Source organism: Neocloeon triangulifer, unplaced genomic scaffold (genome assembly GCF_031216515.1).
Source record: "Neocloeon triangulifer isolate White Clay Creek 2 clone unplaced genomic scaffold, ASM3121651v1 ptg000012l, whole genome shotgun sequence".
NCBI classification, from domain to species: Eukaryota; Metazoa; Arthropoda; class Insecta; order Ephemeroptera; family Baetidae; genus Neocloeon; species Neocloeon triangulifer.
The window spans coordinates 15,997,120-16,021,259 of record NW_026775554.1 but is presented as its reverse complement, the minus strand read 5'-3'; the positions used below and the strand labels follow the sequence as shown (position 1 = coordinate 16,021,259).

General features: G+C 40.7%; 1 protein-coding gene across 4 annotated transcripts; it reads right to left on the bottom strand.

Moving 5' to 3' along the window:
- Window positions 1-1,838: 1,838 nt before the first annotated feature.
- LOC132196427 (muscle M-line assembly protein unc-89-like) lies at window positions 1,839-23,533 on the bottom strand. 4 transcript variants are annotated; one of them, XM_059619074.1, is made up of 45 exons: window positions 23,377-23,533; window positions 22,621-22,773; window positions 22,029-22,151; window positions 20,444-20,625; window positions 19,978-20,225; window positions 19,664-19,917; window positions 19,414-19,611; window positions 19,170-19,355; window positions 18,877-19,005; window positions 18,697-18,819; window positions 18,416-18,622; window positions 18,193-18,342; window positions 16,986-17,186; window positions 15,544-15,727; window positions 15,355-15,485; window positions 15,119-15,295; window positions 14,788-15,060; window positions 14,534-14,725; window positions 14,299-14,482; window positions 14,109-14,245; window positions 13,402-14,057; window positions 11,045-11,249; window positions 10,839-10,987; window positions 10,567-10,775; window positions 10,217-10,513; window positions 10,000-10,163; window positions 9,746-9,880; window positions 9,540-9,692; window positions 9,301-9,481; window positions 9,056-9,249; window positions 8,489-8,773; window positions 8,253-8,430; window positions 8,037-8,197; window positions 7,744-7,963; window positions 7,501-7,692; window positions 7,232-7,432; window positions 7,019-7,167; window positions 5,399-6,920; window positions 5,161-5,291; window positions 3,940-4,612; window positions 3,723-3,884; window positions 3,154-3,450; window positions 2,964-3,091; window positions 2,503-2,683; window positions 1,839-2,439 (listed from the first exon to the last, which is right to left on the bottom strand). In XM_059619074.1, exons 2-45 carry the CDS (start codon window positions 22,750-22,752, stop codon window positions 2,360-2,362), a joined length of 10,314 nt encoding a protein of 3,437 aa, XP_059475057.1. In that variant the 5' UTR covers window positions 22,753-22,773; window positions 23,377-23,533; the 3' UTR covers window positions 1,839-2,359. The 4 variants fall into 4 exon arrangements, with proteins under 4 accessions (XP_059475057.1, XP_059475059.1, XP_059475060.1 ...); XM_059619076.1 differs by having other exon boundaries at window positions 22,621-22,792; window positions 23,377-23,474; XM_059619077.1 differs by lacking the exon at window positions 8,489-8,773.
- Between the last annotated feature and the right edge of the window lie 607 nt (window positions 23,534-24,140).

Below are 24,140 nucleotides of genomic sequence, written 5' to 3'. Positions count from 1 at the left end.
GTTTGGAAAATTATATCTCATTAGATTTAATAATTCAAATTTATTTTATTAAAAAAAGAACTGAATTTTTTGAGTAAAAGTGAGAGATTCTTTCTTCTTTCTTTCGAGTTGTTTTTCTTATTTATTTCTTAGCTAGTGACGGTTTTTTTCTCTTTGGCTCGCAAATATTTCTCGTGAGGCAATTACGAGTGTTCCAATCGCAAATAGTGGGCAAGCGAACGGTCTCTCTCTCTTCAGTTGATCGCCTTTGGCTCGCGTCGTTCGGCACTTTTATACTTGAAAGTTGAGGGTTCAAAGCCGCACTTCTTGCTCGATTCAGTCAAGAGGGGAAATCGACCTTGTGGTGTGATACCGCAAGGGTCAGTCACTCTCAGGTCCGATTTCTTACTTCAAAGAGATTTTTAGAGGGTTAAAAATAAGAAATATAATAAAAATTAATCCCCTTTTTCGTTGTTTCGAGTTGGATTTTAGAGAAAGAGTTTGATTATCGGGTTCGGGGATTTCCGTGGACAGCCATAGGTGTGTGTAATAGCATTTGAACGGCCGCAGGGCTGCTTGAGATGCGATCAAAGTCTATTTATAGGCCAATAACTATCGATAACTCTACTGCGGCCGCCGCCGCCGCGCTTCCCCTGAGTTTTTTCTCAGCTCGCCTCTCTGCTCTTACGTTAAAAAGAATTGTTGTTCAACTTCATGTGCTTAAAGTTAATTGTTATTCCCCCTTGATGGCAATAAACTGCAATTTAAACTGGCCAATTTATTGACGTTGGCTGGAATTCATCATCATTTTCGACATAAAAAAAGCTGCGGTTGCGAGAGAGGCGAGAAAGGATGATGGGCCGCGTGAAAGGGCAGGCTTGTTAAAATATTTATCTCTCCACTCTCTTTATTGGTCTTTCTGAGGGATGTGATGGACGAGAAGTTGAATTTATTGAACTTTTCATGTTATCTTATTTTTGTGACTCAACAAAATCAAGATTTCTAAAATTTAAATAATTTGAGGGTTTTAAAATAATAATAAATAAAAAGCGCGTTATTGAAATAATTGAAAATTTTTGGCTACCTTTAGAGTATTAATTTTAATTACAGTTTGCTGCAATTTTTAACATTCACGTACACCGTTCTGTAATTTTTCGACCCTCCGCACTTTAAAGTTTGTACTTTTTGACCTCGTCGAGGATTTATTTGCCATGGAAGCAGCGAGCGAGGCTGGAGGCATGCCTTTGGCACGACTTGCAGAGCTAATTTTGGCGCGAAGGGAGTAAACGAAATTCCATCCATCGCGAGCCTCGTCGTCAGAGTTGAATCATCCCGAGTAATTATTCTTGATCGGTGAAGTGAGAAATTAAAATAGATCCATCAATGTCGGGGCTAATATTGCATGGCACTTGTAAAAAAAAGTGTTTACCCAGAAGCCGACGAGCATAACGGAAAACACCTCTTCATCTCAATTTTAATTAGATTCTTCGTTGGAATAAAAATCCGCTGACTAAATCTTAAACTCCAAGTTATAGTTTTGCTAGCTGAGATTTCAAAATTCTGCGGAGTGTAAAAAGTCACGTAAATAAAGCGGCTCGGAATTACGCGCGGCACCAAAATAGAAATTTTTACAACAAGCCGTCAGTGAGTCAACTGGAAATATTTTGCTCCCTGCACACATTTATTCAACGCGGGTCGCTCTATTTAGAACACGGTGACTTTTTAGGCTCGCTACATATTCCATTAATTGTGTTTTGCACGTTTATAAATCATTCTGGCCGAATTCTCTGACACTGGCTGGCATTTGACTTACGACCGTTCCAACTATTCATCATAGGGTTGAATAACTACGAGAAAGGAACTTTTTTGCACAGAAGTTTATTCATCATCCACTTTTATACAACCAATGATGGAGCTGGCGAGCGAAAGAGACGAAAGAACGGATTGACTCATTCCAAGTTACGCAGTGCTCAATGAGTTGAATTCGGCATCAAGTGTGACTCGTCGGAACGAAATTGCTCTATTAGTAATTAGTTCCTCTAAAGCGCCATTTCGCAAGTATATGAAATAAATTGAAATGAGCCGCATCATCGCAGAGTATGTCTCTCGCTGCCAAAAATACAAGAACAACATAACAAAACAATAATATAATAAATAAAATTGTTAATCACAAGAGATTTCAGAATTTCGCGTAACAGATCATTTAAAGTTGAGAGAGTATTTTAAATTATTTAAATGTACCATAAATTGAACGACAAAGAACGACACTGAACCGAGTCAAAAAGGTGTGTTATACTTTTATACATGCATTTGTATAATATCAACAATGTTGTGGTTAGAGAGACTAAATTTCAGAATATATCTTTGGCACGATTTTGATTTAAAAAACTTCGACTTTGGCCGAGCTCCGAGCAGATCCCAAATTGTTTACGGCTGTGCATGTGTATTTCCCTGCATTCTCTGAAAGGACAAACAATACGTGAGTGTGAAAGTGGTGCCATTAATTTGCTCTCGGCCATGTACCTGGCGTCGCCTCTGATATCTGCAGGCGACAGATTCCGTTTCGGAAGAAAAATTGGATGTTAGGGTTCGGTCCAAGATTTCTGCCGTCCTTCGCCCACGAGATGACTGGCGTTGGCTCTCCTTGCACAATGCACTCCACGCGCGCCATTTTTCCATTTTTCGCAGCAATATCACGCAAAGGCTAAAATTTCATAGGTTTAAAAAATAAAAATCAAGTGAAAAAGAAACTGCAAGCAACATATTTGTTTTTAACTTTACTGAGAGAAATTTTTCATTAATTCAATTTTTTTTCATTACATATTTAGCGCCAGTTAGATTCAATTAAAAAAACTTTAATTCTTACTATTAATTGTAAGTAAGAACAGGTTTTTGAAGTAGAATTTTTTATTAGCTGCAATAAATCTTACTCTTTCATTTTTTATTCAATAAATTTAATTCATTAAAATAAAATTGTAACTTACAGTAATAAAAACTGGTGGTTCGAAAACCTTTTCGATTTGCTCCTTTGCAGCGCCAAAGCCCAAAGATTTCCTTGTCGGTGAAATTGACCTTGCCCTCGGAGCGTAAATTGCGGTCGCTGTGCTTGCGTCTGAATTGTGAAATCAAATTCCAGTTAGCGTTCATCATAAAAATTTCTTGAATATGACATACCAATTGGACTTTTTGCTGGTTCTACGCACGACATGGGACGCGACTTGAAACCGCGAGGCAAGGTGTGATATTTCTCTTGCGGCGGCAAATCGCTCGTCCTCTCGTGGATAATCGGGAACTCAATTGCATCTTTCTCGTCGGGCAAGTGCAAGGGGTAATTTTGCTTATTGGTCCCGCCGGATCCACCCTGTTTGGCAATCCCAATTCTCTTTTCGCCGGGCAAAATCAGACCAAATTCGTAGCCAAAATCATAGTTGAAGTAAATCAAACCTGTGTCAGGGTCGATTTGCTTTGCACCTAAAAATTCAAAAAGTAAAATAAAAAATGAAATAAAGCATAGACTAATAAACACAAAGTAATTTTATTTTCAAGTTACATTTAAAACATTTTACTTAAAATATTTCAAGTGATTCAAAAGTATTCCTATTCCATGAAAGAAAAATAAAAAATCATACAATTAATTTTTGAAAATATTAAAAATTAAATATCAATAAACTAAAATTTATATTCTAATTTAAATAAATTTAAAAAAAAAAAATATATAACCGATCATTTTCTTTTTCCTTTACCAAAATGTGACTGTCGTTTTTCCTCCCGATAAACACTCGGCTCTGCATCTGGTTCTTGTTCAGGCTGCGGCGCATAGATTGCTTTCTTTATTTCCTTCATATACTGATGCGCCTTTTGTTTGAAATCTTCATTCATTTCACCCATCTGCTGATTTGCCACCTCTGTGATTTATTAAAAATTTTACAATTATAAATTTTTTTAAACTTTTTTATTAACCTCTTGCTCCGGCGAAAACAGAGCGTTGCTGCACGTCGCTGTACCTCCTGAAATCCCTCCTGTTCTTTTCGATTTCCATCAAGGGCGGCTCGTAATTGTCAAAGTACGACGGCGTGACGCAACTGGCCGGTCGCGGGATCGCGGGTTTCGGCGTGGACAAGCGCGGCACGACCTTCCTGTACTGCGGATCTTCCTTTTCGGCGCTGCTCGGCTTCCACTTGGGTTTGAACTTGACGATTTCGCTGTCGCTCTCGTAGCCGCGCTCCGAGAGCTGCCCTTTGACAAACTTGGAAGGTCGAGGGACCTTGTACTTGGGCCTGGGCACTCTGATTTCGAAGGGTTTTTGCTCGGCCTGAAACTGCTGTTGATACGAATGCTCGACTTTGGCGAATTGCATGGAACCGTCCGGCTCGTTCGTGTGCACGTGCTTTGTCGTCGCGGTGCACGAGTAAATGATCACGTCTCTCTTTTTATTATTGTCGTGCCGAGTTTCGACTTTGTTAATCGGCTCGAAATAGTAATTTGCGTTTTTTGCGCCAATGTTGTTTCTGCACTTCGAGGCCTTTGGCTTAACGGCTATTGTGTGAGGTTTAAATTCGCCTGAAGTGCTGACGGTTTTGATTTGCTCCTTAGATTTACTTTTTGTATCTCTCCCACGCAGAACTCTTGAATTCTGCAAAAACGAGAGAGCGATTGAAGTCAAATGCCAGCATATTTATTTACTCTCACTTGCAAAACCGCGTGCAAAATTAATCCACTCCGGCCAAAAACCATGCAAAACTCTCTTTTTTCATGCAAAAAGTAAAAATAATATTTAAAAAGCGCATAGTAAAAACAAAATACACTCTCTGCCATCAAAAACGTTAATGATGCACACAAATTTTTACCTTTTTGTGTTGCATGTGAGCTACGGCAATTTGCAAAGTAATTTTTAGCTGCCCGTTTACGCATTTCGTTCGACGAGGCCAATTTCGTTTTTATTTTGTGTTTATTTCAATTCACATTTAAGTGTTAAACACTGAGAAGTGAATTTTTTTTATTTACGTAGTTTGGAAGAAGAGTTTTTCAGTTAGAATTAAAGAAGGAAAATAAAATAGTATAAAATTTTGTACGTAAAAAATATATCTGTTAAAAACTTGTACGTCAAAAGCTTCCCTACAATTAGTGAAATTAATTTAACTTTTGAACTAATGCATCACATATTCCGCAACAAGTGCCCACCTCGGTTGGCACGACAGCTGGCTTGGTGATAGTTGGAGCCTGGCTGTTTTGACGCAATTTCTGAGGTGTCCCCTTGCCCTTAACAAAAGAAATCTCCCGCTTTCTCGGTTGCTCACAGGTCGCTTCTTTATCTACTTAAAATATACCGAAGCATTAACTCACCTTTTTGGTATTAATTTGCTCATAGGGTTGGCGTTTCTTAAATTCAAGCGGAAAAAAGGGAAAAAAAATTACTCACCCGCCGTGGTAGAGGAAGAACGGGTTTGCTGCTCCATTCTGGTCGTCATCGTTCTGGAGGCGAAGCTCGACGAGGAAGACGATTGTTGCACCGAATTGCTGGCCAAAGCCGACGAAAAATCACTCAAGGTCAGTCCAAAATTTGCTTGAGCAGGGACGAGGTCCGAGGGTGTCTCAAATTGGGAGGGGGGCAGCGGCTCAGCACCGGTGGATTTCGCACGATGGGCTGGAGGAGCAGAAGGAGGACGGACGCTTCTAAAGGACCGGCCGTCGGAGTCACTGTCATACGGATTCCACTTGGGGGGTATTTTGAAGTCTTCGTTTGACCCACCACGTTCCACGAACGTTCCCTTTTCAAATTTGCTAGGTGTAGGTGGTGGAGGAACCCTTTCCTTTCGGGGGCCTTCAGGTTCCGGTTTGAATGGGAATGGCTCCAATTGGGAGAAAGGATCAAAAGGTTTGACTGTGAAGACAGGAGATATTGACCTGTTGCCGTCTGAAGATGCTGGCGATTGAACTTTTCTTGCTTGAGCAGGAGAAGATTTTGGAGCGCGAGGCACCGGTGGTGGCTCCGAATGATGAGACTGTTGGGCCCACAGCTTTCTCGCTTCTGAAGGCTTGATTCCTCTTTCCGTGATAATATTTGGATTGGTCTCGTGAAGTTCCGTTGTTGTTAGTTGGGTCGACTGGGAGGCGATTTCTGATTTGGTGACCTTCACCTCTTCAGTAACATTTTCGTTTTGGAAATTGGCCTTGTGCACCAAATCAGTCGTTTCAGCGATGTAATGCTGCACCTCTGGTTTAATAGGTTGGAACACGGGTTGGGGTGGAGGCTTCATCAAAGGCTCAGTTTTCTTAATTTCTTCTTTAACTGCAGGAGTTGGTTCTGGTTTTGGCGTGCTATCTTTTTTTGGAGTATTTTCCTTTCTCCAGGGCACAGAGGGTTGTTGGTTGTCGAAGGAGCTCTGAGGAGGCCAGTTTGGCCGTTTCGAAGAGTCCTCATTCTCAGGTTGTAGAGGCACAGAGTCAGACACGACCGATTTATTGATCACAGTAGACTTTGTTTCCATTTTATGCGCCCACAACTTTTCCATTTGCAAAGCCTCGTTGCTTGGTCTTGGCGACGCAGACCTCTCAATAGGTTCAGTTCTGGCTTTAAGCGAATCGATAGCCGAGCCCGGACGAGGAGACATTGGTCTGTCTGTGAATTCATTTCTGGAAGGTGACCGTCCGTGCGTCCAGAGTTTTTCCATGGCGATCGCTTCAAGATTGGGCTGCCGTGTTCCAGGCGCAGGAGAGGAAATTCTCTTGAATTCTGTTCCATTGTGCTGCTCAGTGAATGAAGCTGATCTGGTCTCCTGCATTGATCGGCTTTCAAAGCTCTGGTAACTGGATGACTGCTGTTCAAATTGGCGAGTGGTCTGCTCGGAAAATGATTTTGTTGCGGTAGAAATGCTTGAATTGTCAACAGGTTTTGGAAACACAAAATCGATTTTGTCTGGCCCCACAAAAGAATTCCTCTTCTGCAAACAAAGCAATAAAATATCATTCAAAGAGAAATTATTTGCAGCTGCACATAAATACATAAAATTGAGTTAAATTTAGAATAATCATAAATTACCTCCTCCTCAATGTCCTCAAAGACCATTTTCTTGACCTCAAGAGTGATTTCTGGCTTGGCCTCAACTACCAAGATATCAGCACTGCTTTTGGCTTGGCCACCAGAGTTGACTGCCACCACAGAATACAAGCCGGTATGCGTTGTGTTCACTGAATTAACGTCAAGAATTTATTAATTCACTGCCCTAATAAGAGATTGAAAATAAATACTTGCCTGGTTCAATAACAATGAAATGACAGGAGCCTTGTTGTTTGATAGTGACCCCTGGAATCGAATCAACTGGCACGCCATCTTTGAACCATGTCACCGACGGATCAGGGGTGCCAGCGACCTCAACCTCCAGCCTAGCCCTTTCACCCAAAGTTAGCATTTGCGCTTGCAGTCTCCTTCCAAATACGGGCGGGAAAACAGTTTCTGCGCAAAAGTTAAATTGAATTAAAAAAAAAAATCAAAATATTAAAATTCAAATCAGTTGCACGTACTTTTCACCACAATGTCCGCAGTGCTACTGGCGTAGCCAGCCTCGTTCTCGGCTTTGCAAGTATACTTGCCAGCATCATTAACAGACACCTCTTTGATCGTGAGGCTCACTTTGTTGTGCTTGAAAGTCACATTGCAATTTGAAGGAAGCTCCATGCCATTTTTGAGCCAAGTTACATTTGGCGCCGGATGACCTGATTACGAAATGTTAAGAAAGAATCTGGCTTGGAGTTTATTTTCAATACCATCGACAATTCCTTCAAGAAAAACATCTTCACCCTGGTCAACAATTTTTCCATTCAGAGGTGAAATAAACTTTGGCGCCACCGGCTTCCTTTCCCTGACAATTGGAATAGACACGATTTGTTGCTGGGGAGTTTGACTTATTGAGAAGCTGCTCTGTTGTTGAATTACTGGTTGGTCGTTTCCAACTACGTGGACTTGCTCCACTCTTTGCATCTGCATCTGAATAAGAAGTTTTTATTAAATTTGAAAACTCCATATTTAAGTACAATTAATTAATTAAAAAAAATCTCACTATTCTGCTCCTATTCTCCTGTATACTGCTGCGCATTTCCATTTCCTTTCGTACTCCCTGGACAGTCATGTGACTAGTTTCAGAGAAACTGGAAGTTTGTTGATTATTCGATTCAGCCATTGCTGCTGGTTCACTCAAATCTCTGAACTCTTCAGGTATTTCTATTCACAGATTTTTCATATTTTATCCAATCATTGAAATTTTTAATTCCCATACCCTCTACTTTCAAATGAGCCGAACTCATTGCTCGTCCCATATCATTTTCTGCCACGCAGGTGTACATTCCACAGAGATCCGGTCGGACCTCGGGAATGGTCAGCACCTGCCTCTGCCCACTTGTTGAAACAAGAAAGTCTCTGCCGGAGACGGGGGTGTCGTTGAACATCCACTTGACCTGAAAGTTAAGGGATGCTCTATGATTTTGCCTTTGTTCGCCAAGGTGGCGAACTCACTTTCGGCGTCGGTTTGCCGGCTACAATACAATCAAATCTAGCGGAATCACCAGAGAAGGAACATGTATCGTGCAGTTGCTCTTTGAAAGTGGGGGCCGCCTGCACCAAAGCTTTGTGAAAGAATTCGGGGGTGTCCGAGTCTTGGTGACTGCGCACAATAAGGTGGGCAAAGCATTTGGCATTGCCAAGAGAGTTAATTGCTTTAGCGGTGTAGACGCCTCGGTGTATTGCTTGTGTGTCATTAATAGTGAGACTCACGCTACCGCTTTCCTCGTCATGCACCATCTATAAATTAGTGGTAGGAGAGAAATTTATTTTCAAGATTTAGATTTTTACAAGAAATTTAGATTGAAGATTTTGCCAGTTTATTTTCGTTATCAACATTTAACACCAATTTTACACCAAGTGCTAGATAGACAAAGTACCCCTAAATTATTTGAAATTTAAACAAACATTCAATTTATCTACAGGTAAATAATATTTTAGCTTGACTGATAGAGCAAGTAAGAACATATATTTAATCCCACAACCAGAAAGAAAAGATAGGCGGAGTTTGAATTTACTTACGTTTATGCCATCGCCTGATGTAATAGGGTTGTTATTGAACAACCATTGGATCTGTGGCGTGGGCTTGCCCTCGACCTCACACTCAAGTTTAGACGGTTCTCCTTCAGGTACCAAAATATCTGACAGGAGATTAGTAAACCTGGGTGGAAATCCGGCAATTTTTGGTGGCTCAGGGAAGAATTCTTCATATTTGCCTAAATTTTAATACTAATTAATTTTATTTAATTAGATTATTGAAAAGGTACTAATTATTTTAGCAGAGCAGCTGCTTGAAACTTCGCCGCCAGGATTGATGGCCACAACTTTGTACTCGCCCGCGTCCTTTTCAGACACATTCTTGACCAACAGGGTACATTTATCCCCTTTGAACCCAAGCTGAGTCAACTTTGACTCCTTCACTGGCGCCTCATTGTGGTACCAAATAACCTGTTTGAATTTTTAAATAATAAGACAAATTCGTCAAGTACAGAATTTTTCCACTGACCTCAGGTTCGGGTGTTCCGGTTATGATGGTGTCCAGTTTGAACTGTCCACCCTCTTCAGCCTCAACATCTTTTAGACTCATTTTGATCACTGGTTTCAACACATTTCTTTCAATTTCCAACTGGGCAGGTGCCGGCTCGTGCTTTAAAATCTCCTATAAAATAAAAAAGTTTAAATATTTGTCGACTGAAAATTAACTATTTTTACTTTAACCGATATGTTGCAAGAGCTAACCGCCTCTCCAGCTGCATTCCGAGCACTTATAACGTAAACGCCAGAGTCTTGTGGGCCCACTTGAGAGATGCTCAATGAGCACTTATACTTGTCTCCATCCCTCAAGATCTAAAATTTGGAATAAATAACCAATTAGTTTATCTGAAAGTCCTGAAGAGCTTCTCGTTGAAATTTCAAGAAGGGAGCTTTTAATATTAATAATAATTAATTTTTTTAATCTTAATTACTTTTGTTTCTCTGGTGTGGTCAATGGGCAGGCTGTCCTTTGTCCATGAAATGATTGGTTCTGGAGAACCTTCAATCTCACAATGCAGAGCGTACTTTTCTCCCACAATTGCAGTTGAAGCCAAAAGTGGCATGATAAAGATGGGTGCTTTGGATGGAATTTTTCCTGAATTCAAATTAATGTAAGTTATGCGCTTTTTCCAAATAATTTAAAATTACGTTCAACGACGAGATTCGCCTCGCAGCGGCAATTTCCCAACCGGTTGTACGCCTGGCAGATGAAGGCGGCGTTGTCGGAAAGTTCGACCTCGTCCACAATGAGCACTGCGTGTCCATTGTTGAATCGGATTGTGTAATCAGGCGAAGAGTCGACGCAAGCGCCGTTCTTGAACCACTGCACCGTCGGCAGAGGGTAGCCTTCCACAATGCACTCAAATTGGTGCGTGTCACCCTCTTTGACTCGGGCGCTTTGCAAAATCTTGGTAAATACAGGTGGAGTCACTTGAGGAACAGCCTCTGCAATTTTTTGAAGATTTAAGATACTACTTATTGATTTTTCCTTTGACTACCTTTAACTGATAGAGTTGCTTCAACCTCAGCTTTTCCAGCCTCATTTCGCGCCTTGCAGGTAAATCTTCCCCCGTCTTCTTGAAGAGCTTTTGAAATTTCCAGCTTGCATATTCCCTCTGCCATGCGAGAAATCAAAAAGCGAGGGTTGATTCCGAGTGGTTCTCCATTTTTCAGCCATTCAATGTCCGGGTCGGGTTCACCAGTGACTCTTTTAATTTAAAATTTTTGATTAATTTTTTCAAGCATGCAATTATTTGTTTGATTATTTTACCGGCATTGAAATAGGAAATTTTTTCCTTCAGTCACAACCGCACTATTGAGCGACTCAATGAACTTTGGCGGAAAAGCACTCGGCAAAGTCTGCGTGGCTTCTTCTCTCCGTTGCTGCTTTGCTCTCAGCAACTCCTCCTGCGCCGCAGCCTGATAAAAATTTTATTCAAGTTTATTCACATATTAAATTTGTTGTTTAAAAATTACAGCAGCGGCTGCCCGGAGCGCCTCTTCTTTTTCAGCCGCCTTTATCGCCGCCTCCAATTCGGCCTGTTTTCGCGCCTCCTCAGCTGCTCGGCGTGCATTCTCGGCCTCTCTCACTCGTCGGGCCTCTTCGGCCGCTTGGGCCGCGAGTTTTGCAGCCTCGGCTTCAGCAGCCTTCCTGGCATCTTCAGCTGCTTGCAATGCCAATCTAAAAAAATTAATATACATAATTAAATATGTTTAGTAAATTAGCAAAAGTTTCATGTCAATTTATATTTAAAGGGCCCCTGAATTATGCTTTTAACTCTTTTTTTTTTGTTAATGCAGTCCGAGCAATGAAATTTGCCGGGTGACCGCAAAATTCGGTGCTTGACTGCTCGTATCTGCTGAATCTGCTCAATCCCCGGTTGAAAGTTGGACTTTCTCCGCTCTTTCGCCATGTTGATCCACTTAATTTTGGCAACTTTGAACTAAGAACCTGAGTCTCGGCAGGCAGAAGCGCGAGAGGGGCCACATGTGCGCCCTTTATTTGCGACAAGGCAAATAAATGAGCCTGGCGCGCGATAAATAAAATAAAATTAGATTCGCGGTTTTATCCTACCATAGCGTGGCGATAGATCCATTTAATCCATGAGACGGCGAAAATCTTCCAAATTCGGCGAAAGACGGCCAAGACTGCCTATGAAATGAAAAATGAAAGGCGTCTTTTGTTTTATTGCTGCTGCTGCTGCTGAACCGGCGCCACTGGCTGCAGTTCTGTTGCTACACAAGTGCAGACTTGCACAGCACATGGGCAAACTCTGCACACTCTCCCTCCATTCCATCCTGCTGGCTGTGCGTGGCTGCTTCTGCTTGGTGCTTGAGAAGACTAGAGCGAACAAGTCAGGACAGGAATGGGAGTCGCACGTGTCGCGAGAGGCAGGCAGAAAAATAAAAATGAAATTGCGCTCAATAACGTCCAAGACTTCTTGATTGCGCTGATTAAAATATCATTATAACGCGTTAAAAAATCCTTCATATTTGCATGCAGCCTTTAATTTATTGGTGATGAAATGTCGTAACGATTTATTTTTTATCTTGAAACAAATCATTTTTTGGAGCCGAGTTATAACGCATTTTGCGTAATTTGCGTAATTTTAAAATGAATATTTCCTAACTATTATATGATAGGAGAAATTTGAATATTTAATCAAAGGGCTATGTTAAAAAAATTGTCAAAAATTTATTCCATCCATAAAATATCAAAATTTAAATTTGAGCCCTCTAAATGTAAAAAAAGAGAAAACTCTGGCGGCACTGCCTTTTGTTTATAACAAATAAGAAAGTTGGTTTAATTGGCTACATTTTTCTAGGTAAGTTTTTATTTAGAAAAAAAACTTGTAATGCAATATTAATTTTTAAAAATGCTGCAAAATGCTTGATAACTCCAACTCCACTCCAAAAAGTAATTTGTTTCAAAACAAAAAATAAAAGCTACGCTATTTCATTAATAATCAATTTGATTATGCTAAATATATAAAGATTTTTTTAACGCGTTATAATGATATTTTTAATAGGCGCGATGTTATTTTTATTCTTCTGCCTGCCTCTCGCGTTTCTCATTCCCGTCCTGACTTTGTTCACTCTGGTCTTCGAGAACCAAGAAGCAGCAGCAGCAGCCACCGCCAGCAGGATGGAGGGATGAGAGTGTCATGTGGGCAGCAAAAAATTCGCCTCTCGCTCCTATCTCACCGAAATTAAGCCGACGGAGGATTTCGTCGACCTGCCGACCCTAAACGTACCAGGAACTATCGCCATGTCCCCTAGGAAGGGTAAAACCGCGAATCTAATTTAATTAATCGCGCGCCGAGCTCATTTATTTGGTTTGCCGTGTCGCTTGCACAATCATGTGGCCCCTCTCGCGCTTTTCTGCCTGCCGAGGCTTTGTTAATGTTGTTTTTGTTCCGATCCTGCGATTAGTGCAATTCTCTGGTTCCAAATTGCCAAAACATAGCGAAAGCGCTGAAAAAGTCCAATGCCTATTTTTTCAATAATTGCCAATTGAGCCGATATGAGCACCAAATTTTTGGTCACCCTGCAAGTGTGTTGTTCTTATTGCTTAATCAAATGCGCCAGAACCATAAAAAATTTGACAGACAAAAATATAAAGAATTTAAAGTATTTTTAAATTTTTGGAAGAAAGATAATATATTTTAATCTAAATTTTAAATTATTCTTTAGTTTTCTATGCAATATATTATTTTTAATTTTGGAGAAAAGAATGGATAACAAAAAAATTTCAATTCAAAAAATTAGAATTACTGTAACATTATATTGATCTAATTGGGAAAAAATAAGATTTATTTATTTTTTAATTTCACCTTTGGGCTTCTGCCTCAGCAAAGAGCCTCTGCTGTTCGGCCACCAGTCTGGCCGCCTCGGCCTCTGACGCCTTCCGCGCCTCTTCCATTGCCAGGGCTGTAGATCTGGCCGCCTCAGCCGCAGCAGTTTTTCTAGCCTCGGCGGCCGCTTCGGCTACCAGAATCTCCATTTCCTTTTCGGCCATCCTCCTGGCCTCTTGGGCCGCCTGGGCTGCCGATCTCTTGGCCTCTTCTTCGTAGGCCCTCTGCGCCTCCAGCAGGGCAATTCTCGCCGCATCACTGTCCCTCTTCCTCCGTCGCTCCTCCTCGGCGATTTCGGCCGCTCTGGCTGCGTCGGCCTCGGCCGCTCTACGAGCCACCGCCTCCATTTCGGCGGCCAAACGGGCAGACTCCATCTCGGCCCTTCTTTGCGCGTTTTCCGCTGCCAAGATGGCCTGTCTGGCCGCGTCCACTTCACTCACCCTTCGGGCCTCTTCAGCGGCCAGAAGGGCCTGTTTCGCGGCCTCGGCCTCAGCAGCCCGTCGGGCCTCTTCGGCCACTCTGATTGCAGCCCTGGCTGCCTCTTCTTCGGCCTGTATCCTTGCCTGCTCGGCGGCCAACGCTTTTTGTCTCTCGGCTTCTGCTTCGGCTTTTGCTGCCGCCAACATGTCAGATTCCTAAATAATTTTTTTTAGTGTCTCAAATATATTTTTAAAGTTTAAACTTACCTTTTGCTGACGCTCTTTTTCGTCGTTTTGAAGCTTTTGAGAAAGAGTAATCAGCTCTGTGTTCACAATGGTGAACGATTCAATCATTTCTCTGCTATCAGTGAACACGTTTATTATTTGTTTTGGTTTTCCTTCACCTAAAAAGAAGTTAATTTAAGTCATATAATTTAAATAAACAATTTATAATCACCATATAATTGTGACGCGATAAATTTAATTTGCTCGATCCTCTCGCCCTGCTTTGTCTCTCCAGTCTTCAAAAACTTGTCCACTTCGTTCAACAATATTGTCGCCTCCTCGGGCGTTTTGACAGATGTGGACCTCCGAGCGATCAAAACCAACAACCGACTTCCCTCCTTAAACCACTCCTCAGCCTTAAAAAATTAAATTATTACTCAATCCAGTAAATATTTATAATTATATACCTGCTCCAATAAAATGAAGTACTGGACACTCAGATCAATAAGCCTCTTGACCTCAGTGACCTGTGACCGCAAACCGGCCCATCGAGTTTGAAGCCGCTCCAGCTCTTGCTGAACGTGATGGGCAGAAATGTTCTCGGCAGAGGCAAGTTTTTCTGCTGTACTGATGAAAATCGTGACTCGTCTCTCCAGCAACTGGTTTTCAGTTTGTTAAAAAAATTAAAATTGAAAAAAAAAATAATAATAAACAAAAATACCTCAATGGTTTTCTCAAAAGTGACAAAAGCCTCTGCGTTGGCCCTGGCGGTGCCGAGCGACTCGCCGAGCTGCCCGCGCACTCTGCTCATTTGCGCCCCCAATTCGCCGAGCTGTGAGTTCAGTTGGTGCAAATCGGCGTCAAACTGACACCGTTGCAGATGCTGCTCCATATTATCCTTCCGTTGCAGCCAACTTTGCTCCCACACCTCCTCCTTTTTGCCCAGAATTGAGTAAATTTTCTGCTCGTCAATAATTGCAGCTGCCCGGGGTTCCTGAAAATTTTTTTAAATTAAAAAAATATATTCAAATTTGAAATTGAAAAAATCTCACCTGTTTCTTAATCTTGTCGACGATCTGCTCAATTTGAGCCGTGTTAAAACGGAATAATTCCACGACAATGTTTTTGGAAGTTTCATGCTCGCTAATCATCCGCTCGACGCTAATGGGGTCGGATGGAAGAATTGTGGCCGAGTACTGACTCAAAAGATTTTCGGTCGTTTTTTCAAGCTAGTGATTTTTAAAATAATTAATTCACGTGTGAAATAATAAAGATTAATTTGCATTACCTCAATGCCGTTTTTGAACAAAGCGATCATCATCTGCAGCAGCAGGTGGTAGTCGGCAATTAAAATTGCAAAGCGTTGCTTCAACTCCACCAACTGCTTTATCAATTTCTCCCGCTGGTTAATTGATTCGCCTGGAGATTTCCCACAAAATTTTAGGATAAAATCGGAAATAAGTAGATTTAAACCAACCTTGAACTTGAAGCGTCTCAATCGCATTTAGTCGCAATTCAACTTCGGACTGAGCTCTTTGCGCCTCGGGAAGAACCCTGGACTGTCGGTCCTCCAGCAGACGCACCAAAATTCTCGGATTAGTTTCGTCGGTCTCCAAAATTGGGTAAAGTTGAGCGTCCAGACGAGACACCCAGTCTAAGGTCTGGAATTTTTTTTATAAAAAAATTAATGCGATCATATATCTGCTAAATATTGAAATTAAAATAAAATGGGGCAACAGAAGAGGAAGGAGATTTTGTTTCTGGAGCTTACCATGTAAGCCTGTCCTACCCAAGTGAGCACCGTTCTAGAGGACATTTTTTCGTTATTCAAAGGGGGAGCTTGTCAAACTAGGAAACGATAAATTTTAAGCTGAGCCTTGATGCCGATCAATCCTACTTTCGTAAAACTACATTAAGACTGGCAGCTGAGATGAAGTTGTGGCTTCCCTTTGATATTTGGCAGCGATCTTGCACGAGAGCTTATATTTAATTAATGGGTCATTCGTTCGGCAATGCTCCCACCGGTTTTAAATAGCTCTTGTGTACGCTTAATCTAAGTGCACACACGTTGCATTACACATGTCTCCGATTTTTTTGACTAGAAAACACGTCTACGCTTGTTCTAATTAAAATTTCGCAACCCTTCCTTCCTCTTGTCCGATTTGAAACAAGCAAAAATTCCCTATCAAAGTAGTGGATGCCAAATACCTCTTGACATTAAAATTCTGTACTGCAATGTTGGCTTGCACTGCTCACAGATCACATTTAAGTATGTGTTTTACTTTTGAAAACAAAACTAGTTATTTTGTATCTTGTATCCATTCTCATAAAAAATATATATCTAAAAAATTATTTATTATATTTTATTTAAGAAAATTTATTCAGTATTCAGTTCCCTATGATTTGGCAGCATTAAAAAATTGAAGTTTAGTGCAAGTTATAGAGAGAAGAGAAAAATAACAAAATTTAATTATTGTTTATAAATAATTATATCTTAGTTTCTTTTATATTGACAAGCTATGGTTTGGGATGAGACTCTTTGATTTCAATCAAGATTGGTGTGAAACTTCTGCTACTATTGGGTTCCTCTGAACGGCCAAAAAGTTTTGCTCAATTTTATTTCTTCAATTTTCCCCATAATATAAAATGAAAAAAAAAATAATGTAATTTGAATTACATTGGGAAGCGTTAAGTAGGCAAAATGATTGCACCGATAACGCTTCAGTTTCTTACTTTTAAATATTTTTTTTTTATAAATGTTAATTAGCGGCATAAGTTAATAGCCGTTCCAGATTCCACCTCTAAAATTCTATTCTATAATAATCTCATGATAATGCTATGAAAAATTATTTTATACTTTAATTTTTGAATATTTCAATTTTTAATTGGGATTCTGAACAGAAGAAAAAAGTTACAGACCTTTGCGATTTCCATGGTGATCTCTTGTAGTTGGAACGAGTTTTGCAGAAGGGTGGCCTCCCTTTGGCGCCACGCGTCCCACGACTGCGCCAGGGCGTGCTGACGCGCGCGGTGGTGCTCGAGCGTCCGCTCCACGTATTGCCTGGCGCAATTGAGGTCCAAGTGTGGGTCTTCCCGGAGCTTGGCGCTTTTCGCCGCTTCCTGAAAAACGCCGGGCGATGCTCACTTATAATCCATGTTTCTTTCCAGTTCACGCTCGCGCTCGGCACCCGGCCAGCCCAGCATGGACAGAAATAAACCCGGCGCTCTCCGCGCTTTGACGGCCCGAATTTTCTCCTCTTGAATTGCACCCCGCGCATAAATACTATATTTACGCGTGAGTCTGTGACGCCCACGCACATCCGAAACTTGACTTATAGCGGTTTTGTCTGCTGGGGTGAGTTGAATTGGGAAGGGCACTTTCGGTTTCAGCTTACACGAACGTGACGAGTTGAATTGGAGAGCAGAAATTGCAATTGTCAAGTAGACAAAACATGAATATAAATTAATTTTAAATCCCTCATATTTTTAGTGTACTTAAAGAAAGTTCCGTTTTAAATTTATTGAATTAAACAACATTAATATTATAAATTTTATTTCTTTTACCTATTTTAGAATAAAATATTTGAAAGTTAAATTATTTAGAATAGGAACTGATTTTTATTAAAATGTCTTCACATTAGCGACTTACTTTTATTTAATATTTTAATAAAAGTATTTAAAACGTCCTTTACAAATAGTTTTTAACGGTTCTTATAAAAAAAAAATTGGTTGCTAATCTATTTGCTTTTTTGATATTGAGTAGTTCATAAAATTTGTAATCGACTCTCTTATTGATAAATTATTAACATTTTAATACACTTTATTCCTAACAGTCAGTGGCATTTAGATTTAAATTATTAATCAGCCAATCGGCGGATAAATTTATTTTTGGAACTGAAAAATATTAAAAAAAAAAAAAATATAATATTTTAAAGTTCTTAACAAATTAGCTTTCACCACTTGGCTACTTTTTAGCAATTAGCGAATGCCTTCGACAAGCAATTAAGAGACTTTACACGCACTTGAGATTTTTTTTCCTTGGGCGAGGCACCCTCGCTTTAATTCAAAGGGGGACCGTCTCTTGAAATAACCGCATGTGTTGGTATAATAAAATTTTCAGACTCACTTCTTTGGTGTCGCCCAAGAAGTTGTTGCCGTACGTCTCGAGCTGCAGCAGCAGTTGCTGACACTCCAGCCAAAACTCTTGCGCGATCGGCTGTTTGCCTTCCCTCCGCTCCAGCGAAGCCGATTTTAGAGCCTCCTCTGCAGATTCGATCTAGTCGACGAACGGCATGCGCCAAAAATAAATGTAGACGGAAAGCACAAAAAAAAACGATTTTTTTCCTAACCTGCTTTGAAAGTTTGACGGACAACGAGTAGAAACGTGAGATCTTCTCGCCTAAGTCGACACGCCAGTCCAAGTTGCTCTCCAGCCTTTGCCATTCTTCCCTCAGCTGGGTCATTTTCTGCCAAATGTCATCACGCTGATCAGGAGACAAATGGTCCATGAACTCAGACAGCATCGAGTTTAGCGTCGCTAAGTCAACTGCCTTGAGCTAGAAATTTGGAAATTAAACGTAGAATTAAAAAATATTTCATATATGTTTTTTTTTTTAATTTAATTACTTACTTTCATATTGTTCTGCAGTCCTCTGTGCTGATCCAAGAAAGATTGAGTTTGGACCAATTTGCAACCAATGTCCTGGTGACTCTGGACAAACATTTTAGCCTCGTCTTCCAGCCAAGTGCGCAACTTAAAAATAATTATTACATTTTAACTTTTTTGAATGATTTTTAAATTTTTTCCTACTTCATTGTACTTGTCGTAGAAATGGGTGAGTGCCTGAGCCATGTGCAGTGTCGTCTCTTGGTGCGACTCACACTGACTTTCAATAAGCCTCTTTCTTCTCTGGAGCTCCTCAATAACTCTCCTCACGACCTGCGCGATAAAAGAGTTTCTTTCGAATAAGATTTATTTTGAAACAGGTGCGGGAATGTAACAGGGGTAGAGCACCCGCGCGAAGTGTATGTTTGGCAGGTTGCATAAAATCATTATTTGAATGCGTTTTAAGATATTTTTCTCAAATAATCATCGCAACTTGCCTCCGAAGCCCCGTTTCTCTCCGTCTCTTCAGCGGCCAACAAAAGCTGCCCTTTCTCGATCGGCTCTTTTGTGATTTCCTCCAGCGTTTTGAAGAAGTGCAAATGCACCTGAGCCAGATTTGAGCTTCCCAAAGGTATGTCCAGGGACGCAAGATCACTTTCGACCTGGTCCATCCGGATTTGCGCCTGTCAAATCAGAAAACTAATATGAAAAGCTCGCCTATTTTTAACTTTTCAAACAAACAGTGTGCGCCTCGATGAGGAAGGCAATGATTTCGATGCGGAACTCGAGCAGGTGCAAATACTCAGAGCTCAAGTTGAGAACTACGAAGGCGTGCGCTGAGAGATTGGCCCAATAAACTTCCAGTTGTCCTTCAAAGTCCCTGTTGTTGTTCAAACCGTCATTGGTTTTGGTGATTCTGATCACCCTCCCTTGCAGCTCCTAAATTTATAAATTTTTAATTAAAAATATTTTCCTTCCCAAATATTTTTACCCTCGATTCAGCAACCAGTTTGTGGTGCTCACGAAGCAAAAGCTCTGCACTGGCGGCGTGTTCGCCGAGCTGCTGAAAACCGGCGAGTCCGTCGCGACGAGTGCGCAGAGTTTCTTCAACTTCGGCCAGTTCGGCGGCAAGTGAAGAAATTGTGCTCGCCTTAAACAGAATGTCCTTCCATTTGAACCAAAGCTTGTCCAAATCCCTCCGCTTGTCGTGCAGGGCTTCCATCCAATGTTCAACTTGGGAAATCGCTGGAAATTAATTTTTATTTTGTTTATTTTTCTAAAAAGAAATATTTTTCTTGGCACTACCTGCTCTTGCCTCCGCTTTAGTATTTCCTGGGCTCCAATTGTCTGATCCCTCTTGTTCGATTTCCCGGAGTTTTTCAAGCAAAACTTTTCCACTCAAAAGAGCTTCCATGAACGCCTCGAGCATTGACCTCCGGCGCTCATTCATGTCCGAAATCAATTTAGATACGACGTCGGCGTCACTTGGGACAATGGTCTGTCCAAAGATTTCTCTCATTATTCGCATTCGTTCGATACACTTTTCGGCACTCCTGTAATTTATTTTGAAATGCTCAGAGAAATTTTTATTTATTTATTATATTGTAATTTTTATGTATTACAAAAGATTCATTTAAAAAATTAAATAAGGAATTTTGAAAGAAAAAAATAAAAGAGTTGATCCTTGTAAATGTACCAAATCGGCAATCAACACGATGATAAAACCATTTATTTGTTTACTTGCGCCACAACTAGTGTTGCGCTCTCTCACCTGTGGTAATTGACATTGAGGACGAGCAGATTTTTTCTATCCTCAAAGAGTTGGCTGAGATCTCGCCAAGCGAGAGCCAACGAATTGGCCATTGCAGAATACAAGTCGGGATTGCCATTTGTGCTCGCCAATTTGGCGTCCACCTGCTGACGCAAGTACTGCTCAGGGGAGTTGTGCGTCGCCTGCAGAAAAGCAATTTTATGTCAGTTTCTTTAACCGGCGGCGGCGGCACAACAAAAGGTCATTTTTCAGCCAAAATTTGCCGCTCGTCGGGACGCTACATTGATATGGTTTTCGGAAAGGTGCCAAAATTCCGCGAATCTTGTGCCAATTAAGAAATAGTCAGTCGTGTGCACAAATTAAATTCTCACTCGACTTTTGCGGAAAGAAGCAATTTTTAAAGTCCCATTCTATTTTTTCGCGGCGGCTCTCCTGTGCATGTTTAATGAGCTCATGCATAACGAAGCATCATCAGAGACAAAAATAGAGCGCGCGATCCATGATCTCATCGGCCTACTTGGGACCGCGGCGGCCGAAATAGTGAGTTAGCATGCACGCATTCTCTCATTCTCCAGCGGCCGACCGGACAGATATTATCCCAACGCGCCTTTATGTCGTGCTGCTTTTATGTTTGACTAGCTTCTGCTATTTGTTTACTCTGCTATCTTCCCGAGCCCAAACACGCGCGCGCCTCGAACGAGTTAAAACCATTCACACAGCAGGCCCTCCCAAATCATAATTCTTCCTGCTCCGACTGATCCGAGGCTCAAAAAAGAAACGATCCGAACCCTCATCTGGCAGCAGAGGGAGCTTTTAACTTGTCATTAATTTCAAAATAAAGTGCAAAACAACCGCGGAAAAAAAGTAAAGGAAAAGAGATAAAAGTGGATTCGAGTTACTTTTTCCTGCTTTTTCCTTCTCCAAAATATATAGAGAGATAAAATATGAGGGGCGGAAATGGACTTGCAATTAATAACATTATAAAGCAATGTCTGTTAAGATAAGCATGATATTAATTGCATGGAGTTAATTGGGACGATACGGCGAAACTGTCAGTATAAGTAAAGATCGTAAATTTTCAATGTAAGCTAAAAAAAATATTATCTTTCTCTCTTTGCATCACTGATGAAAAAATATTGTAAAAATGTATCAGTCTTTGTGAAGAGCAGATGATTTTTTTACGTTGAAAAGAATGTAAAAAGGTTGCTGGAATATTTTAAATTTTAAATTATAAATTAGTTACTTAAAAAACTGCTAAATAAATACATTTCTTAATATTCAATTTCCGCTCAGAAATTTTATTAGCGCAATTTATAATACACTAAGAAACTTTTCTAAAGCCTATATAGCCATGATTGTTTTTCAAGAAAAGTCGTAAGAGTAACAAGAAGAATTTAGTGCAACTTAATATTGACAAAGCAAAACTTATCGGCGTTAGCGTAATCAAGAATCAAATTAATCTGTCTCTGTCTTGCAGTTTACGCAGAGGAGCCCAAACATCCTTATCTCACGTTTTCGTAATAATCCCTCGCAAAACACACATTTTGGCAGAGATAAATTAAATTTTATATTTGAGATTAATTACCTGCAGATCTTTCAGTAGGAGTTCGTGCACGTTCAGAAAGTCGCTGGCCTGATCGAGGTTCGCGCCCAGTTGTGTCAAGGGCGGCGAAGTGTCCAACACTTTTAGCTGCACCCAGTCGGCACTCTGAGAAATCAAAATGCCAGTCAGTCAACCTAATTTTCTTGGAAGAGAAATAAACCGCGAGCAGCCGTAAATAAAATTTATATCTGGGAATTTTTATAGTTTTTCTTTTTGAAAAAGAAAAGCTGAAATATAAACAGTAGAGGTTGAGCAATAAAAATCATATTTTTGCCTCTAGCTTAAATTTTTTTATCATCATGAAAATAAATAATGCACCTTCATCAAAAGGCACCACTTTAAAAATCATAATTGCAATTTTCCCCCAAGGCTGCCGTCAAAAAAGCAATTTTCTTCTCATCTTGTTCTGCCTGAGAGTTTACGTTACAAAAAAAAGAGTGCTGATTGCACACTCGGCGTCTGCTCCATTATGTTCTATACGCGGATTTGAAAGAGCCGAGTTTTTGCTGAATGAATTCTCCTATGTAATTAGAAGGCGGAGCGATGGAGATGAATGATTCTCAAGGTGGCTTACTTGCAAAAGTGCAATGACCACGTTGTTGTTGCCGTTTCGCAGGGCGATGGTGCTGATGGTGGTGGTGGCGGGTTGGCCGGGTTGCGTCCTGGGGGCGGCCAACCCCAACAGCAAGGCTGCTTCTTCATTCATATCAGTGCTGGCGCTCACTCACTATGGAAATGTGTTCTTTCTTTAACCCAAAATTCATAAAAAATATTAACAATTATAATTAATTGTTTTATATAATTTTTTTTCAGAACAGGAAAGAAATTTGCAAAACATTGATTTTTAAAAATAAATAAATTTCTGATAATCAAACCGTCTTCAATTAAATTTTTGAGAGCACAATGATCAAGCGATTTAGGCCAAATTAAGCTTTAGGAAAAACTATAAAGTGTCTTGGAATGTCCGGATTCCCATTATTTTGATCTTCTTCTTTGTAAGCTTGCGTAGATCTATATTTGAACTATTGCCAAACATCTTGTGTCATATTATGTTTACTGTTGGAATCTAAAACACTTTTAACTCATTTTTGTGTTGAAATAAAAAAAAGGCTGAAAATATTTTCTATCGAAAATTAAATTTTTCCTTGCTTATTTTTAAAAAAATTTATAAACGCTAAATTTATGCTAAAATTTCCACATCTGCCTTTTTTTGTCGCACAAAATTGACAATCACTTATCACTTAAAACCTGTTAAAACCAAGAAACGTCTTCACTCGTGATTTGAATATTAGCACTCGCGCCTCGAGATGTTAATTACAAGTTTACGCACTTTTCACGGACAGGACCAGCCGGAGAGGAGTTGTTGATTTGAGCTGAAAAAGACAGCGACTGAGAGCGAGCGGGGCAGAGAAGGTACGTTCGCCGCAGCCCGATTTACGTATACGCCGCGACCTCTCGCTCGCTGGCTGGCTCGGCCGGCGGGCCACGACGCGGGCACGACGGCTCACGAAATCGCGGAGAACGCTTATTAGCTCTCATCATGCGAGTAAAAGCAGACCATATTATAAAATTCACACACATGCTGCTGCATAAGGAGCAGCAGGCGATTTCTTGCACCACCACTTTGTGCTGCGCGCTCAATCGGACAAGCGTCGCCGAAAGTGGCACACAGCCGGCCGGCCGCTCACCATAAATGTATAATATTCAAACTGGTCCGTCGCGCATTGTGAATTAATTGTTCGTGCAGCCGGTTACCTTTTAAGTCTAGTCCGGTGCTAATTAACCGATCGCGGGAGGAAATTTGCGTTGGGATGCAGATTGCTCGGAGAAAAAATGCAGTTCTGCCTTACTCGAAGTTCTCCGTATTTTTCAAGTACGAGCCCGAGGCATTGAGATGTCATTTGTTCGCAGTTGCTTCAGCTTCGTGTACCATAATTCAGTTATTTGCTGATGATGACTCACGATGCAGTGAAAGCGAAAGCTCCGTCAGATTTTTATTTAGCACCAGAAGTACGAGACCATACTTGGCAATAGGCGAATGTTCGATTTGACAGCCACTTTGTCTATTCTCGAGAGGAACCTTGAAATTTATAA